At 41.8% G+C, this 18,616-nt stretch overlaps 1 protein-coding gene across 2 annotated transcripts in view; it reads right to left on the bottom strand.

Moving 5' to 3' along the window:
- Nucleotides 1-920: 920 nt before the first annotated feature.
- Nucleotides 921-18,616, bottom strand: part of CDA (cytidine deaminase) — a 141,475-nt gene continuing 123,779 nt past the window's right edge. For both annotated transcript variants that reach the window (XM_086922182.1, XM_086922183.1), the window contains exon 5: nucleotides 921-1,520. In XM_086922182.1, the coding sequence (XP_086778308.1) occupies nucleotides 1,407-1,520 (114 nt within the window). In that variant the 3' untranslated portion in view covers nucleotides 921-1,406. The remainder of the gene's footprint in view (nucleotides 1,521-18,616) is intronic.

Raw genomic sequence — 18,616 nt, 5'->3', positions numbered from 1 at the left:
AAATATGCTTGGATTACTTGACTAGCCAAAAAGAATTCCCTTCACTAGTTGAGCAGGTTTAAGTGGGTGAATCTGTATCAGCCCTGAATCGTGTGGAATGCTGTGTCCTCCAAGAATCTACTCGTCTGCATTTCTGTTTAATACTTATAGGAGCCTGAGATTATTAACCAGGCAGATCTTCACTATCCTCTTTCTCTAGCCAGAGGTCTACGGAGATGCAGTATAAGAAATAGGTAAAGTAATAAAATCTTTGTTAATGTTAACTATAATTTATTGTGAGGAAGCTACATTATCTATATGGGTTAGGAAACTACCTACAGGAGTTCCTGAACCTTGCAGAGAATCTTACCCCCTAAATCAAAACCCTAAGTTCCTCTTCAAAGCATTAGTGGCTACCAGATTCTATTACAACAGTTCTTTCTATATGTGCACTACTGATATCTCAATAACCGGACCAAAGACGAACACGTGCTGCAGATCACAGTAGTCAAGGTCATACTCAAGCTGAGAAGTAACGCCTGCACTACACATCTCCTGCCCAAGTCTGATATTGGCCATCTGTTAAATACTGATTGAAAGACAATATTTTGATGATACATCTCAAGTTCCCCTCTACCATGGACCATGCAGAGTGCACATTAGGTTCTCTGCATAGTCTCCTGATAAAACTTGAGATTTGCCAACATGTCTACTTGGACCGTTCCCAAATTCTGTTGATTCAAATTCTGTGGGAGGTGGATCATCATAGATAAGCTCTAGATAGTATTGTACTGTCAGGCACTGTGCATCACAGATCTTAAAGATCATCTTGTTTCAGAAAGGTTTAAAAATACAACCTTCAAGTTTTAGTATCCCTCCCTGGCAGGTAAACATTTCAGAGTCCTCTGTAACTAAGCAAGCTCTATGAAGCAGTCAGGTGCTGCATGTGGCCCTTTAGAAACATCATATTCAGTCAGAACATACTAAGATGACATCATCCAGTCTGAGTTCTTCAATGTTAACACTCCATTTCTGTGCAGTTTTTAAAGTTCTGTCCACTCTGGCATATTATTATTATCACCCAGTCAAAATGGGTCTTTAGTTTCTGTGGTGTGGGTATGAGTTCCCATATTTTCACCTCTCGGCACTGATCCTCATATTGCAAGTCTTTGTGCATCAATTGCCTTAGCCGTTTCCAGGTTTTAGTCCTGTAGTAACCAGCCTCTCTGCATTGATCCTCATATTGTAGGCTGCATCACATCGGTCCTTACATAACTAGCCGGCCGTGGCTAAGAAGTTGAGCTTCTGTGACTTTGAGTTTTGTTCGGAATTTACAGAAGTCACTGCAGCTGATATTGTTGAGAAAGACATGCATCTTCTTACTGCGGGTTCTTGATGTCTTTCCTGAGCATCACAAAGCCATCTCTTTACATCTTCTGCAGATCTTCTGGACCAAAGGATAAGGGCAGCAGCTCGCGCACAGTCTGGACTATATATGTTCCATTGGGCTTGGTCAGGTACACATCCCAGTCAGCGCCAAACTAGCATAGGGAAAATTAGAGTTTTGTTAGTGAGTATGGCATGAAATAAGTACAACAAAAGCAGTCAATCACTGAAGCTAGGGCGCTGTTCTGTAATACATTGCTACTAATGAAAAATAAATGAATTTAGTTTAGAAATTTAGAGGAAAAAGTAGACACCAATGTCTCCCCAAATTAGCTGCCAGACAGTAGAGTAGAATCTGTTGGAGTATTTTCTAGCTCTTAGTAATTTTGGAGGTAGAGTCCTAAAGAGGTGCTCACATATATGGAAAGGAAATTTCTAGTTCTGACTAGACAGCAGAGTTGGTTGCAAGGCCTATTGTTTTCAATATAGACAGATTGGCCTATTCGTCAGCCCCCTTCAATCATTGGTTGGTTTGGATCACCCACTTTCAGCCACTGCTTTGAGACAATGTCAATCACATCTTGGATCAGCAGAATGCATCTATAACCTCAGGCTATTAGCTGTTTGGTATATCATTCCACTTATTTTGGAGGTGGTTCCACCACAAAGCATGAGGGATGATTTTAAATCTGAAAAGCACACTAAGTCTTCACACTTTTTATCATATTCCGTACTTCCTTTTTTACATGAACCAGATAGAATACAGATTAAATCACTTTATGGAAAAGCAAATTAACTGCTAGGGACGCTAAAGGGTGGTTGATCTAATCAGTTTCATACAGGAACAATCTCCTTGGTGTCAGCTACTGGTTCGCTGATTAGATTCAGCCCATCTGGGAGTTAGTTTGTTGATGTGATTGAGTTTACCAAGCAGTTTCTGTGCTCCTGCCACCAGGCTGCTGCTAAAATACAAATGCAATGCACCCTGAAGGCTTGGATAAGCCAGCAAATCAACCCTATTTCAGAATGTGGAAGCCAGACACACCGACTTAACCAATGCTTGTTTATTTTTATTTCTCCTTTCTAAATTGTTCTGATCCTTGCACAGTTTTAAAAAAGCAACTACGTTATCACAGTAAATGTTCACACCTATAGATTTATCAAACCCTTGGACTAATTCAAATCTTTTTTATGATGGCCCACCTTTTTCAGTCAGTCACCTTCATTGTATGGGTCTACACCTCAAAGTCTTTCCTCCACTTTAAGTATTGTTTCCCTAAGTAGAGGCCTACCTTTTTTATGTGGTCCACTGAATTTGCTCATTTCACCCATCTGATTCGGTCGACATCAATGCTCCTATCTACCCACCCTTTCAACTTACTCTTTCATTGACTACCTATCTCCGACAGCCCATGCCAGCAAACTGTCTCACTCCTCTGCGTAGCTTTCTTGTTCAGAATCAGTTCAGTCTTCTGACTTTTTTTTTGTTCAAATATCTTTATTGTTATTTAAAAAAGATAATACATTCATAATAAATTGCAATTCAACTTAGTATTAAGAAATATACATTAAGGTAAAATTCAAGAGTTACAGAATCAAAAAACTGTTTTTACAACAGAAATGGATGAGCTGGATTAAAACATGATTATAAACATATCGTTATGTAGGCAAAGAAAAACTAATATATAAATAAAAATGACATATATGATATGTTATACACTAAATCAGATACTATTACAAAACCCAGGTAGGAAATATAAATAAGAGCACTAGTAAAAAACATCTCAAAGTCGTACATCAGTCGAATTGCTGAGAAATAAGATTATATCATGAAAGGAAAAACACAGAAAAATCAATGGAAAGAAGAGAAAGAAGAAAGGAGGAGGAAGAGGAATAAGTAGGGACATCTGCTCAATGTAGGAAACAACCTAAGGAGTGGAATCAAAGAGGTATTGAGCTACTAACCCCGGAGTGGACAACTTCATATAATTATCCAGTGAGCACCATACATTACCAGCAATGGAAGGGGAATAATGCTTCTCCTCAACAAAAGTGTGAGCTCCACGAAGGTAAGATACCCATGCCCACCAGGTATGATAAGATAGGAGATAAAAAGAGTTCCATTATGTCAGTATAACTTTAACAGCAATGGAAATAAGTCAACCCATTAGCTGCAAATCCATACTATCAAGGGGTAAAGGATTAGTGGTAGCCCATGGACCCAATAAAATCATAGGAAACGAAAGCTCCAACGCCACATTAAAGATTAGAGATAAATGTTTCCGTACTAAATCCCAATAAGCTTGCAATAATGAGCATTCAAAAAACATATGTTGATGAGTGACTGGTTGCAGATTACAATTCCAACAAAGATCACTATCCCTTAGTTTAAATTTATATAAGCGAGCAGGGTCCAATGAAGGAGATTTAAGGTAAAAAAAAATAAAGGAAGGAGCAATTTCATTACAGAAAGATAATTTCCCAATCAATCGCCAAGTTTCTTGTGAAATATGATTACAAATATAATTTTCAAAATAATAAGACCATTTATCATATGTGATTGTGGATTGTGAAGGAAGTGGAGCAGATAGAAATGAATATATTTTCGTAGCAGTATGTCCTGAACGATACCACATGGAAAGAAGTGAGAATGTAACTGAATCTGTAGAAAGGGGTACTTTGGAAAGAGCTAGCTTCAATTTAAAAAAAGACTAAAAATCCATATTAGTAAGGTTATACCCCTAGATTCATCAAAGTCCCGAGTTGCGAGTCCTTAATAGCGATTATAAAGGAATCGCTATTAAGGAATAGCAAAACGGGATTCATGTAGGAATCGCTAAATAAATTGTGATTCCTACACATTCCTTATTTGCGATTAGCAAATTGCTAATCGCAAATACAGAATAACTCCCCATAGGAATGAATAAAGGCCCATAGGAATGAATGGGGAGTTATTCCTTATTTGCGATTAGCAATTTGCTAATCACAAATAAGGATGCAATTTCAAGGGTGCTAGGGGTTTCCAAAGGACACCCTGTAGGACCCCTGAAAAGTAATCTACATTGGTGTTGCGCACACACATGTCCAAAGGACATGTGTGTGTGCAACATGCAACTTAGAAAAATGCATTTAAAAGCGTTTTTCTAAGTTTTCGCTATTTACCACGAGGTTTGACCTCGCGGTAAATAGCGGCCCGAAATTGCGATTTCGCAATTTAAAAATGGTAATGAATTGCATTTAAGGAATCTCAAATAGAGATTCCTTAAATGTAATTCCTCGCAATTTAGCGAATTCGCAATTACCGATTTTTGCATTTGGGATGATGAATCCCAAATGCAAAAATTGCGCTCGCGAAGGGCCACATTCTCAGATTCTGGCCCTTTGCGAGACGATTTTTCAATGATGAATCTACCTGATAGTCCCTTGTAGTCCCTTGCCAAATAAGAAAACAGAAGAAGGTTATGATTGGAATCATAAAGATCTTTTACCAATCTAATACCACGGGCAGCCCATGCAGAAACTGTAGCAGGATCAATATCAGTAACAATTTTAGGGTTGTACCATAATGAGGACCACATCAATTTATGAAAAGGTTTAGATACTTTGTTGTCAATAAATGTTAATGCATTATTGGTATGTAAAATAATAAGGTGAGAATGACCAAAATTGAGTTTAGAATCAGTAATAAAGGAAGAAGTAGAAAGAGGCGAACCCAACACTTGCACAAAATAAATCCACGGGGTGTGTGTTGAGAGTCTGGCAAGAACCAAATAGCACCTTGAGAGGCTAAAAAGGCGATTTGATACAAATTCCAATCTGGTAGATTACAACCACCCAGAACAGAGGGCTTTCCAAGGTGTTTATAACCAATACTAGCACGTTTGTCACTCCACAAAAACTTTAAAGTGAGTGCATCCATCTCATGAAAACAAGAAGAAGAAAGTTTTATAGGTAACATGGAGGAGAGGAAATTAATAATTGGGGTTATCATCATCTTAAGAGTTTGAAGTCTTCCCCACCAGGAAATATATTTAGAAGACCAAGAGGACAAAAGATCTTTAACTTTAGCTATTATGTGAGATTCATTATAGAAGATAGTATCTGGAAGGTCTTTACAAAACTAAATTCCTAAATAATTAATACTAGTCAATTGCCATTTAAATCCAGAATCACCCATATGCGAAGGGAAGCATAACGAATTAAGGGGGAATATTTTTGTCTTCTCTTTGTTCAGAGAATATCAATAGACTAGCCAAAACTCTCTTATAATATTAGAAATAACAGGAATCGCTGTAACAATATCCTCTGAAAAGATAAGGACGTCATCCGCATAGGCGGCTGTTTTAAGTGTATGAGAACCAAATTAAGACCCTTTGATATCTTGGTTAAATTTGAGTAAACGAAGAAGTGGATCAATAGCCAATAAAAAAAGAAGGGGTGAAAAAAGGGCATCCTTGCCTGGTGCCCTGATGAAGATTAAAAAAGGAAGACGTAGCCCCATTAACTCTAATATTGGCTTTTGACTGCCCATAGAGAGACATTACCATATTAATAAAAGAAGTTCCGAGGTTATGGGATGCTAAAACTGCTTCTAAAAAAGGCCATGATACTTTATCGAAAGTCTTTGGCAATGAAGAAAATTTTGCTTTCTCTAAAATATGACAAAAGGTTTGGATATTATCTCTGGCAAGTCTCCCTGTAACGAAACCAGTTTGGGAATAATGAATAAGACTTGGGATATGACCTTTAACGAAACCAGTTTGGGAATCATGAATAAGACTAGGGATATGACCTTCTAAGCGCTTAGCCAAAAACTCAGCAAAAATCTTAGCTTCCATATTTAATAATGAAATCGGACAGAAATGTTTAGGATGGGAAGGATACTTGCCATCTTTCGGAATCACGACAATAGTAGCCTCAGTAGCTGAGCCAGATACCTTGCCAGAAAGGAAAAAAATAGTGAATAACCACCTTAAGATGCTTGAATATTGAGGAAGAAAATGTTTTATAAAAAGCAATAGGAAAGCCATCTGGCCCCGGAGCCTTCCCTCACCGAGTAGCCTTAATAGCCTGAATTATCTTATCAACCTCAATGGATTTCCCCAAATCAACCGTATCAGAATGGGTGATACTACTCTTAGGAATCAAATTCAGAAATTGTTGACATGTAGAAATGCTACATGGATTTTCAGGAGTATATAACTTTTCATAAAAGTCACGGAAGACTTCAACTATTTCTTTAGTATGAAATTTCTTTGACCCATTTTTGACAGTAATTGTAGAAATCTGGGTAGATTTAATATTAGTATTCTGATATTTTAAAGTGGCAGCTAACATCTTACCAGCTCTATTTCGTAATAGCAAATGATGAGGTTTTTGAGCATGTACACCAATATAGGCTCTTTTAGTGACTATAGAATTAAAATAATATTTTAGATTCTTGATATCCTGTAAGAGAGACATGTCAATAAACAATCTTTATAGCAGCAACTTATGTTTGATCTCATATCCCAAAGACTGCAGCAATTTTCTTATACCACTATTCCTTTTTGGCATTTTTTTAATAATGTGACCTTGAATAGTACATTCAAACACAACCCATAGATTTATTGGGGAATTCATAAAAGATTCATTATCTTTGAAGAAATTATCAATCTCTTCATTAAGCTCCTTAACTTCATCCTTAGCGTCCAAAATTTCTGTATTAAGGTGTCAATGACGAGGACCTCTCGTATCTGAAAGATTAAGAATAGTCAAAGTAACCGCCGCATAATCAGAGATGACTATTCAGTGGATCATAACATTTATGGTATGCTTTAAAAGAGCAGCATCAACTAGGAGTTAATCAATAAGAGAAAAGCTAGAATGCGAGGAGAAAAACATGAAATCGCTGCCTGTATGATTATGCAATCTCTATGCGTCAAGCAGCTGATGAGAAGGACCCAAATTAATCAGGTGTTTGTGCGACCTAGGAGGATGAAATTTAAAAGCAGAATGTCTATCCAAAATAGGATCTAAGGGCAAATTAAAATCACCAGCAACAATTGTCCTAGCATTCTGAGGAATATCAGAAAGTTTTGTATCTATGGAACGCCAAAAAAGAGGATCATCAATATTAGGGGCATATATATTCATGATATATAAATCATCTGAACCATTGGACAAGTGTGTAAGTAACCATCAGCATTGGCATCATGTTCAGCAGTACCATTAGACAACCGAGAATTTTTGGAAATCAAGGTCACAACCCCATTCTTTATACTAGAAGATTCAGAACAAGTAACATCCAGAACCCACTCTTTCCACAAAAACAAAGCTTCTTTAAAAGCTGACATAATCTCCTGTAAAAAACAACATCGCCATATATAGGCTTTTACAGTAATCTAATATCTTTGCCCTTTTGACAGGTTGATTCAAGCCACAAACATTAAGTGAGACTACATTTAAACCAGCCATGGGTAAACATGAGGCAATACCTTTTTTTTGTTTCTTTTTTTTCCGCTTTTTTTTTTTAGGAAACCATAGTTAGAACAATAGATTTAACACTGACCTCTAAACATAATTATAGTTCAAAACAAAAGAAGGTTCCCCAAATTTTTTCCCCAAACACGAGACAATACCAATGAAAACCTCCAATAAAAAGAAAAGAAAAAGATATCTAGAAGAACCTCAGTTTTAGGGGTAAATGGAAAACTAACAGATTGTAAAAAATACACCGAAGCAGATGTCCCTAGAGTAAGAAGAATAGAAAAGGAAGGAAAGATTAGAAAAAAGAAAGGAAATAACAAACGTACTCCAAAGAAAAAAGGAGCATAGAAAGAGAGAAACCCCACCAGGGGCTGTCTTTAATAGACAATTTGCATGGGGGGAAAAAGAAAACATGGAGGAGCAACCACAGATGTCAACAACCATGATGCAGACCATATAACACTCAGTATTTCATTAAGTGGAGAAACAAATATAAAAATATCAATGTATACTATACTATAAATAATCTATCAATAAGAATAAATAGTGCAAAATCCAAAAAAGGAATCATATTTGATCAACAGTCAACGTATTTACAAAACCTTAATAGAAAAGTAAGGCAAAAATATCAAATGAGTAGTAAGTTAAGACATTATAAAGAGCAATATTAGGAAATAGAAAACGGTCTGAGCCATAATAAATAATGATAAGTGATGTAATAAGTAACAATTTGAAGCAGTATAGCTAGTACTATAGATCATGTAACACTCAAATCATTTCCATAGCAAACATTACAAAATTAATAGCATCCAAGACTAAATATTAGAATATATAGAAAAATAAGGTGATAGAAATACTACATAAAATGTAATTCATGACATAAATACATATAATTCATGACTTAGATACATATATAATGCAAAAGAATCAAATAAAAGTAAATTCATAAATAAGAGAAATATAGTGCAAACAAAACAACAGAGTATCTGAGAGAAACAATAGCAGACAACAACACAGATGATCACCAGAATAAAATTAAAATATAAGAGAGGGAAAAAGACAAACCACAAGTAAAATAATCAAACATATATAAGCGAAGATCGAGCATGGAAAGCGAAAGAAAGTAGGAAATTGAAAAAGAGAATACTTACTTATTATCATATACATAGGGAGAAAGAAGAGCAAAGAAAAAAGACTACATCAGTATGGATGAAGGAAAAGCAAATAGAAAGCAGGACCAGAATTGGAACATGTTAGATCCATAAAAATTAAGATAAGAAATAAAGTAAGAAAAATTTAAATGGAGACAAAATGATAACCAACAGTGAACAAGAAAGCATCTGGAAAAACCGACATAATGAGTATGGACTTCCCATTATGAAGAGAATCCTAGACCGGTAATACTAACCACATCCCTTATGACAAAGCACAGAAAACATGGAAACTAACTTGTCAGAAGATGAAGGTCATTAATGACGAGAAGTACCAGGAAGCGAGTCAGAATCCATTTGTGATTCAGATTGATTATCCTAAAAAGTGGAAAGCTCTGAAGGTCCATAAAAAATCTATTAACGACCTCTGAAAGTTATTCTGAATTTTGAAGGACCTGCAAAGGAAAATGGAATGTTCATATCGCTAAGTCTTTTGCATAAATTCAGGAAATCTTTAAGTCGAATGATTTGTTCCGAAGGTTGATGACGGAGAGGCTTAAAGATCAACGGTCTTGAAGAAGATAACATTTTAAGCTTAAAAGTAGGAACTCTATGAGCACGCTCTATTTCAAAATCCTTGTGAAAAGAAAGGGTAAGCACAGATGGGATCCAATTAAGCAAAAATTCCAACGCTGAAGGAGCAGATTTTTCACAGTCCTCTAGTAAGCCAAAGATACGAAGGTTAACCCTACAATTCCTGTCTACCTGCTCAGTCACGTCTCTTCTTACTGAAGTCAAAGAACGTTCCATACTCTGGATATGTTTAGCTTGTTTGTTTGTGAAATCCTCTACAGTACCTAGTCGTATTTCCGCATTAGAAACACGAAGTGAAAGATTTTTTAGGTCATTTCGGATAGCACCCACCTCAATTTGAAGCAAGTCAGTGTTTGTTTTGGTACTCTGTGCTATATCATGGATTGAATTAAGTTTGAGTAATACAGTGTCCAAGGTCGAAGCAGAGTCCATATTACCCTTCGTAGGTATATCCGGGGTGGGAAAATGTTGCTTAGATAGTTTCAGATTACCTTTGGAGTCTCGGTCTTTCGGGGTGATACCCATGCCTTCTGCTATTGAAACTACACTCAGGAACCCCACAAAATAACTGAAAGGACATAGATATCGCGTTAAGCAAAATAATGCAAGACTGATTTAGAAGCGGCAAAGTAATACTGTCTACGCTACAGAAGACAAATACCTCTGAAGAATGCTAGAAAAAATAGATCAGGCACTGAGGGAGGCTTCTTCGTAGATGAGACTGTTACATCATGAGAGACCAAACATCAAACAACAAATTGTGAGCACCAGTATACGAGAGCACTACAGAATCCACAAATGTAGAGAAATATTCCAAGAAATGAAGACTTGTTGCGAATATACCAATCAATCAATCAATCAATGCATTTATAGAGCACGCTACTCACCCGTGAGGGTCTCATGGCGCTGAAAGGAGGGGGGGTGCTGCTGCTGCTTGAATAGCCAGGTCTTGAGGTGTTTCCTGAAGGTGAGATGGTCCTGGGTCAGTCGTAGGTGGGCTGGGAGGGAGTTCCATGTCTTGGCGGCCAGGTAGGAGAACGATATTCCCCCGGTGGTGGTTCTGCAAATCCGTGGGACGGCGGCGAGGGCGAGGCTGGCGGAGCAGAGCTCGCGAGTCGGATTTTAGAACGTGAGGTGATTGTTGAGTTATTCGGGGCCCATGTTGTGGAGCGCTTTGTGTGCGTGGGTGAGGAGCCTGAACGTGATCCTTTTGTTGACGAGGAGCCAGTGCAGGTCTCTCAGGTGGGTGGATATGTATCTGTGGCGAGGGATGTTGAGGATGAGTCGTACAGAAGCATTCTGTATGCGCTGGAGTATTTTCTGGAATTTGGCTGTGGTTCCTGCGTATAGGGCATTCCTGTAGTCCAATCGGCTGGTGACGAGGGCCTGGGTGACCATCTTTCTGGTTCCGGTAGGGATCCACCGGAAGATCTTCCGGAGCATGCGCAGGGTGTTAAAGCATGAGGATGAGATGGCTTTGACTTGCTTGGTCATCGTGAGAGAGGAGTCCAGGACGAATCCCAGGTTGCGTGCGTGGTCCTCGGGTGTCGGTGCGGTGCCCAGCGCTGTGGGCCATCAGGAGTCGTCCCAGGCAGATGGGGATGGTCCAAGGATGAGGACCTTCATCTTGTCTGAGTTCAGTTTCAGACAACTGAGCTTCATCCATTCTGCCACTGCTTTCATTCCTTCCTGGAGGTTGGTTTTGGCGGTGGCTGGGTCTTTGGTGAGGGAGAGTATCAGCTGGGTGTCGTCGGCGTAGGAGATGATGTTGAGGTTGTGTTTGTGTGCGATGGCGGCGAGGGGGCTCATGTAGATATTGAAGAGGGTTGGGCTGACCGAAGAGCCTTGGGGTACGCCGCAGATGATCTCGGTGGCTGCAGAGCGGAAGGGAGGGAGGCGGACTCTCTGGGTTCTGTCGGAGAGGAACGAGGTGATCCAGTCCAGGGCTTTTCCTTGGATCCCAGTGTTGTGGAGGCGGGTTATTAGGGTGCGATGGCAGACGGTATCAACGGCGGCTGAGAGGTCTAGGAGGATGAGGGCGGTTGTTTCCCCATTGTCGAGCAGGGTCCTGATGTCATCGGTGGCTGCGATGAGGGCGGTCTCTGTGCTGTGGTTGGCTCGGAAGCCAGACTGGGAAGGGTCGAGGGAGTTGTTTGCCTCGAGGAAAGCGGTCAGCTGTTTATTGACGGTCTTCTCAATGACTTTTGCAGGGAAGGGAAGAAGAGAGATGGGGCGGAAGTTCTTGAGGTCTTCAGGGTCTGCTGTGGGTTTCTTTAGAAGGTTGTTGATTTCTGCGCACTTTCAGCTCTCTGGGAAGGTGGCGGACATGAAGGAATTGTTTATGACGTTCCGGAGGTGGGGTGCTATGATGGTGTTGGCTTTGTTGAAGATGTGGTGAGGGCATGGGTCAGAGGGAGAGCCGAAGTGGATGGTGTTCATGACGTGGGTGGTGTCTTCCATGATGATGGGGGTCCAGGCACTGGGGGTGGTGGTAAGGTGCGTTGTTTTGGTGATTGAAGGTGGAGTCTGGGCACCGAAGCTGTCGTGTATGTCGGCGATCTTGCGGTGAAAGAACGTGGCGAGGGAGTCGCAGAGGTCTTGCGACGGTGTGATGTTGTTGCTGCTGGCGCTGGGGTTGGAGAGCTCTTTTACAATGCTGAAAAGTTCCTTGCTGTTGTGTGTGTTGTTGTCCAGCCGCTCTTTGAACGATGTCCTTTTGGTGGTGCGGATCAGCTGGTGGTGTTTGCGAGTGGCGTTCTTGAGAGCTGTCAGGTTTTCTGTCGCCTGTTTGTGGCGCCAGGTTTTCTCAAGAGTTCGGCAGGATTTCTTCGATTCTTTGAGGGCGTCGAACCATATGGCTTTCCTGTTGTTGGTCTTGTCTGGGGGGTTCTTCAGTGGGGCAAGGGCGTCGGCGCAGTTGGTGATCCACTGTGTGAAGTTGCGAGCTGCTTCATTGGTGTCAGTGGTGTCGGTTGGTGGGTTCTGGCTCAGTGACGTGGTTAGCTGGTCTGTAGTGACTTTACTCCAGCCTCTGCGGGGGATCTGTTGCGGGCGGTCGTGGGATGTAGTCTTCTTGAAGGTGAAATGGAGAAGATGGGGTTGAGCGTGTGGCCGGCGTAGTGGGTGGGAGTGTTCAACAGTTGCTTGAGTCCAAGGTTGGCGAGGTTGGCGAGCAAGGTGGTGGTGTTGTTGTTGTTATTGTTCTCTAGGTGGAAGTTCAGGTCCCCTAGGAGGATGTACTCCGATGAGGCGAGGGCATGCGGGCTGATGAAAGCAGCGATGGTTTCACTGAATTGTATGCGTGGGCCCGGGGGTCTGTAGATGAGGGTTCCTCTAAGGGTGGTCTTGGGGTCAGTGACGATCTGGAAATGTAGGTGTTCGGCGGCGGTGAGGGTATCTCTGGTGTTGGTTGTGACTCTGATGGTGGTCCTGTAAATGATGGCGATTCCTCCTCCGGTTTGGTTGACCCGGTCCTTATGGGTGATTGTAGTGATGAGGTCCCACACAGTAGATGATGTTAAGATGTTTATTAGAAGATATGCAGATAAGTTGGTATAACAGCACCACCAGGAGCATCCAGCATGATGCTCAGCCCAATGTCAACTGTCAACCTCAGACCACAGAGACCCAACATTCTCTTGTGCATCATAGCTGCAACATTCTACAAGCTGGACTGGTGGTAGAGAAAACATGTATAACATAAACCAGATGCAAAAATACTACATCATCCCCTCTCTTCCACAAAGGAAACAGAAAGGAAAGAACGCTGGTCAGAAAGAACCAAAGAAAAGAATACAACAATATCCCCTCTCTTCCACAAAGAAAATAAAAAGGAGAAAACACTGGTAAGGAAGAACCAAAGAAAGAAAAACACACAGAAGAACATACCCATCCTCCTTTCCTTAAATAACAAAAGAAAGACAAGAACCGAAGAAAAGGAAACAACAAGGAGGAAGACTAAGCTTGAAAATACCGATGACTAACCAACAGACACACCTACTGGCCAGACAGGCATGCAAGAAGGAAAGACATGGTGCAAGAACCAAAGCACAAAATAGTTCAACTCAAAGAGATAAACAGTAATATACCACATCACGAGAGTGTGAACAATTTAAAAAGGCAAGAGAAAATGGATAAAATTACAACAACAAAAGATGTCAACATTACCCATCTTCCCACCAGAAATATAAAAAAAAACAAATAGTTAGAATCATTTCCAAGTAAGAACAAGGAAAGAGGGACTAAAACCCAAATTCCTGACCCAAAAACAAAGAACTCTAACACAAAACCTGCCTCTAAAATAAAACACAGAAGATGTAAGAATAAGGATTATGGGACTGTAACCCAGATCCTGCCTCTAAAATAATGGACGGAAAATGAAAAACAAAAGATAATGGGACCTACAACATATTTCAAATATACTTTTCATACAGTCCTAAAAAAATTACACCAGTCGTTTCCTGTGTGCTGTTCTTTTTTTCTTTTTTATGCAATTCATAGTTCACGTGCCCTTCGGAATTCTGATGACTGACCTCGTTTCCTGTGTGCTGCTAAATTTGTCTTTCATTGTTCAAATGCCCTTCGGAAATCTGATGTCCGACGACGGTGCTGAACACTGCTGTATTCGCTGCCCTCATTAATCCTTCGTTTCTTAAATGCTGCTCCTTCGTACATTACAACGCTTTACCTCCTCATCCTCTGAAGGCAAAATTAACGCAGATCTAACTGAAACCCCATAATGGTGGCACGCTCATTACGTAGCTCCGGGTGGCTCACGGTGCGGTACCACTGAGAAAACATGCCGCCGTGCTGACAAATCATTGACAAGAATCATGACGCGTCCCCTTCACTGAACCCTCCTGCAAGGTTCGATTGTGTCATCATATCAAGCAGGCAGAGGAGAGGAAAGAAGCTCCTAACCAACGGAAATATTGGCTCCAAGTAAGCCGTTAGCCTCCTCACGAAAACAGGTACATACAAGTTACTCGATATTTAAAGCATCCCTTTGCAAAATATAATACGCTTTTCTGCCGCTGAGCAATAGAAAGAAAGGCCACTGAAGGAGGTTGTCAATAATATTGGTTATTACTTGAAGCGCCAGTAGTGGAGGTTGACGCATGAACAAAAAAGCAGGGATTTTCCAAACTGGCACATATTTCAAATTGCTGCCACAGTCTCTCCAACTCACGTTATCCCATAAGGTGTGGTGAAAGTTAACCTTAGAAACAGACATTGACAATGTCACTGTGGTTTTAGAAAACAAACTGTCGCTGTGCGTCACTACAAGCTGTTAGGTGACAAGTTCTTGTTCTTTGTAACAACACATCCTCCCAAAAATAATCTGGCAGATGAAAAGAACTCAAAGTGGCTTGAAATAAAAGAGACAACCACGTAGTTTAGTCACAAGCTCCGTTAACCTCGGGTTGGCAGTCTATTTAAAAGTACAGTCACAAATTAGTAAAGTGGATGCCTTCCGACTTTTTAACCCCTTAACAGGTGGCAATATCACACACACAGCCCCTGCTTACCTTCTTTTCTTTAAGTCTGCAGACGTTTCTTTTTGTACTATCGGGTTTCTTGTGACTTTGAAGATTCAGCTTGTTGACTAATTGCTAGATGATGTTGCACGCCTGTTTTTGAGCTGTCCGGTGAAGTGGACTCTGGTGGGGTATACAGGCGTGACCTCTCTCTTGTTTGTCAGGTTACTCTTTCTTTATTTACGCTTATTTTTCCGTAGGTTTCTTGCTTGAGAGGTATCTTTTGCTTACTTGCTTAAGAGTAGATGCACTTCATCCCTAAAAGTGGTAGGTTTGTTGATCCCTCGTCGCCATAAATAATGTAGTGATGAGGTCCCACACAGTAGATGATGTTAAGATGTTTATTAGAAGATATGCAGATAAGTTGGTATAACGGCCCCACCAGGAGCATCCAGCATGATGCTCAGCCCAATGTCAACTGTCAACCTCAGACCACAGAGACCCAACATTCTCTTGTGCATCATAGCTGCAACATTCTACAAGCTGGACTGGTGGTGGAGAAAACATGTATAACATAAACTAGATGCAAGAATACTACAGTGATCTTGTAGCCATCTGGGATGGCTATGGTGATGTTGGGGGCTGAGGAGGTGTTCATCCAGGTTTCCGTGAGGAAGGCGGCGTCCGGCGCTGTTGTGTCGAGGAGGTCCCAGAGTTCGACGGCGTGCTTGTGGACGGAGTGGGTGTTGAGTAAGATGCACTTGAGGTGGTTGTTGTTGTTGCTTGGTCCGGAGGGTGGGGTGTAGGTTCGGAGGCAGGTGAATTTGCAAGCTTGGCAGGAGAAGGGTCCATGGGTGCACCTCGGGGTGGCTCGGTAGCAGGTGGATGGTCGGCCGGTGTTGAGTGGAGGGCGTCGGTGTTGTATCTCAGTCGGGTTTCCTGGCTTCGGCGGGGGCCAGGGGTCCTGGTGCTAGGTGTGGTCCAGGCGCAGACGGGAGCACACGGGCTTGCCTCAGGCGCGCCTTCGGCGCGCCAGCTGTGCGGCCTCCATATGAGGGGAAGAGGGAGGGAGGAGCAGCTGGGAGGCGGGAGCGGGGCGGCGAATGGGGGACCAGGGGGGCGGGACGCAGCGGCGGGAGAGAGCGAGGGGGGGAGCGGGAGGGTGGCACAGAAGGTAAAAGGGCACAAAATATGGGCACAAAATACGGCGGGCAGGCAGAAGGCAGGCAGCAACAATGGGCACACAGTACAAATGAACAACAAAAATAAAATAAACGCGGCGGAAACCAGAGGACGAATCGAGGCACAGCGATTGGCAGCAGCAGGGGTAGCATCACACAGGAGGACCGTGTGGTGGCTGAGGGGGCGACCTACCTGGTGACAGGGTCAAGGATCGCTCCCTTTGCCACCGCGTGGCCTCTATATGAGGGGAAGAGGGAGGAAGGAGCAGCTGGGAGGCGGGAGCGGGCGGCGAATAGGGGACCTGGGGGGCGGGACCACAGGGGACGCAGCGGCGGGAGACAGTGAGGGGGGAGCTGGAGGGTGGCATAGAAGGTAAAAGGGCACAAAATACGGGCACAAAATACGGCGGGCAGGCAGAAGGCAGGCAGCAACAATGGGCACACAGTACAAATGAACAAAAAAAATAAAATAACAACAAAAATAAAACAAAAGCGGCGGAAACCAGAGGACGAACTGGGGCACAGCGAGTAGCAGCAGCAGGGGTAGCGTCACACAGGAGGACCGTGTGGTGGCTGAGGGGGCGACCTACCTGGTGACAGGTTCAAGGGTCGCGCGGCCATCTTGATTGAGTGCTAAGCCACGCCCCCCTCAGCCTTCTGACTTGATCTTACACTCAATCAGTTGGAGATTCTAGGTTAATCTGCTCCTCATTTCATAGAAGCGGGAGAGTTTTTTATCTATTTCAGGTTTGCTAAAAAAGTTTCCTCTATTTGGACGTACAGTAAAGTCTATTACAAAGGTTTGGTATCATCTGCAATAGTCTAATCATTGGGAATTTACAGGTGAGAAGAAGAAAAATTCCCACCAGTCTCGGCAAACACATTGTGGATTGAGATTTGTGTGAAAGGTAACTTTCATATGTCACACTAGTTGACTTTAAGAGTAGGGGCAGTCAGGCTCTGGTGGACAGCAGCTTCACAAACACAGCGTAGCATCTAGAGAGCAAGACAGAGTCAACAGTAAGATGTGTTCTTGCTCTCTTCCAGAGTGTGGTGCATCGGTCCCAACACTGGTCTGGCACAGACGCGGACTTCAAAAGTACACTCTTATGCAACGGAGAATGACCATTCATTCCTCCAACACAAGAACGCACAAGTCAGGTGAAATATTGAATGCTTAGAGACACCTTATGGTGTAGCAGAGAAGGCCCAGATACTGTCTCAGATCAGATTGTTGTGAAATGGGACTTTGAGGGACAGACAGGAGCGGGGAAGGAGATTATTACAAAAAAAATTGCATACCTAGTAAGCAGGTATTAAAAAGAACCTTCAACAGTAGGATAAAGAGATGGGAAGTGGTGGAAGAAAGAGGCACGAGATGGAATCAAAACTTGGCAGCCTTGAATTTGGAAACCCCAGCAACCAGCAGCATTAGACGAGGGCTACTAGACTTTTATGGAAAACTTTGGGTCCTGCATTTAATTTTAATTTACAAATGATGTGCTGGTTTTCAGGTGTAAAGGAAGTGCCAACATGCAAGAAATGATGATTACAGGAATTCAGACCTAGCAGACAAACAAGAGTTTGCAACATTCTGTACAGCAAAGGTGACTCGCCAGTTATACATGACATATGCCATATGTTTGACAATAGTTAACTTTGTTAACTTAAGGCAGTACCCTTTGGACACTGCATTCATAAAACGAGGTTCAGCATAAGGTCATTCTAAAACAGAAGGGCTGACAGCCGAGTTCTGTAGACACACATACAGATCGGCTTCTGTCGAGGTTTCTAGCGGGGCGCAGTGAAGGAGTGAAAAGAAGGGTACTCCTTTAAATCCGTGGAAAGTGCTTTTAGTAACTTTGCCTAATCAAAGTCAAAATCCGAAGCTATGAGTACGTAGTTACTTGAATTGCAATATTTATCCAAATATTTTTTCTCCAAGGCGGACAAATTTGCCGAATAAACTGGCTTTGCCCATTTAGGATTCGATGAGACGTTTAGGGTGCCTGAATTGGGGGCAGGACAGATTGCCCAATTTTGTGCAAGGTCAGGAAACAAGTACATACCTGCTGAATTCTCACAGCAGCTATTGTGATGGATACCACACAGGAACACCAAGAACCTTGTTAATCTGAGATCAGCCCTTAAGAAAATAAATGGCGGTCCTAAGAGTATCAAGCTGATGTGTATGGACCATTTGTTCAAAAATGAGGGTAAGTGATTTTCAAATTGCGATTCGGAAATTCACAATTCCTAATGTACTCAAGATTAAAATAGCAGTTCCTAGTGGGGTCGCAAATCAGCCTACCTTATGAATATTAATGAGATAGGTCACAATTTGGAACCCTCTAGGAATCACAGAAATCACAGTGATGGT

The sequence above is a fragment of the Lissotriton vulgaris genome, chromosome 5 (assembly GCF_964263255.1).
Source record: "Lissotriton vulgaris chromosome 5, aLisVul1.2, whole genome shotgun sequence".
NCBI lineage: Eukaryota > Metazoa > Chordata > Amphibia > Caudata > Salamandridae > Lissotriton > Lissotriton vulgaris.
The sequence above is the reverse complement of the archived record's forward strand: the minus strand, read 5'-3'. Positions and strand labels throughout refer to the sequence as shown.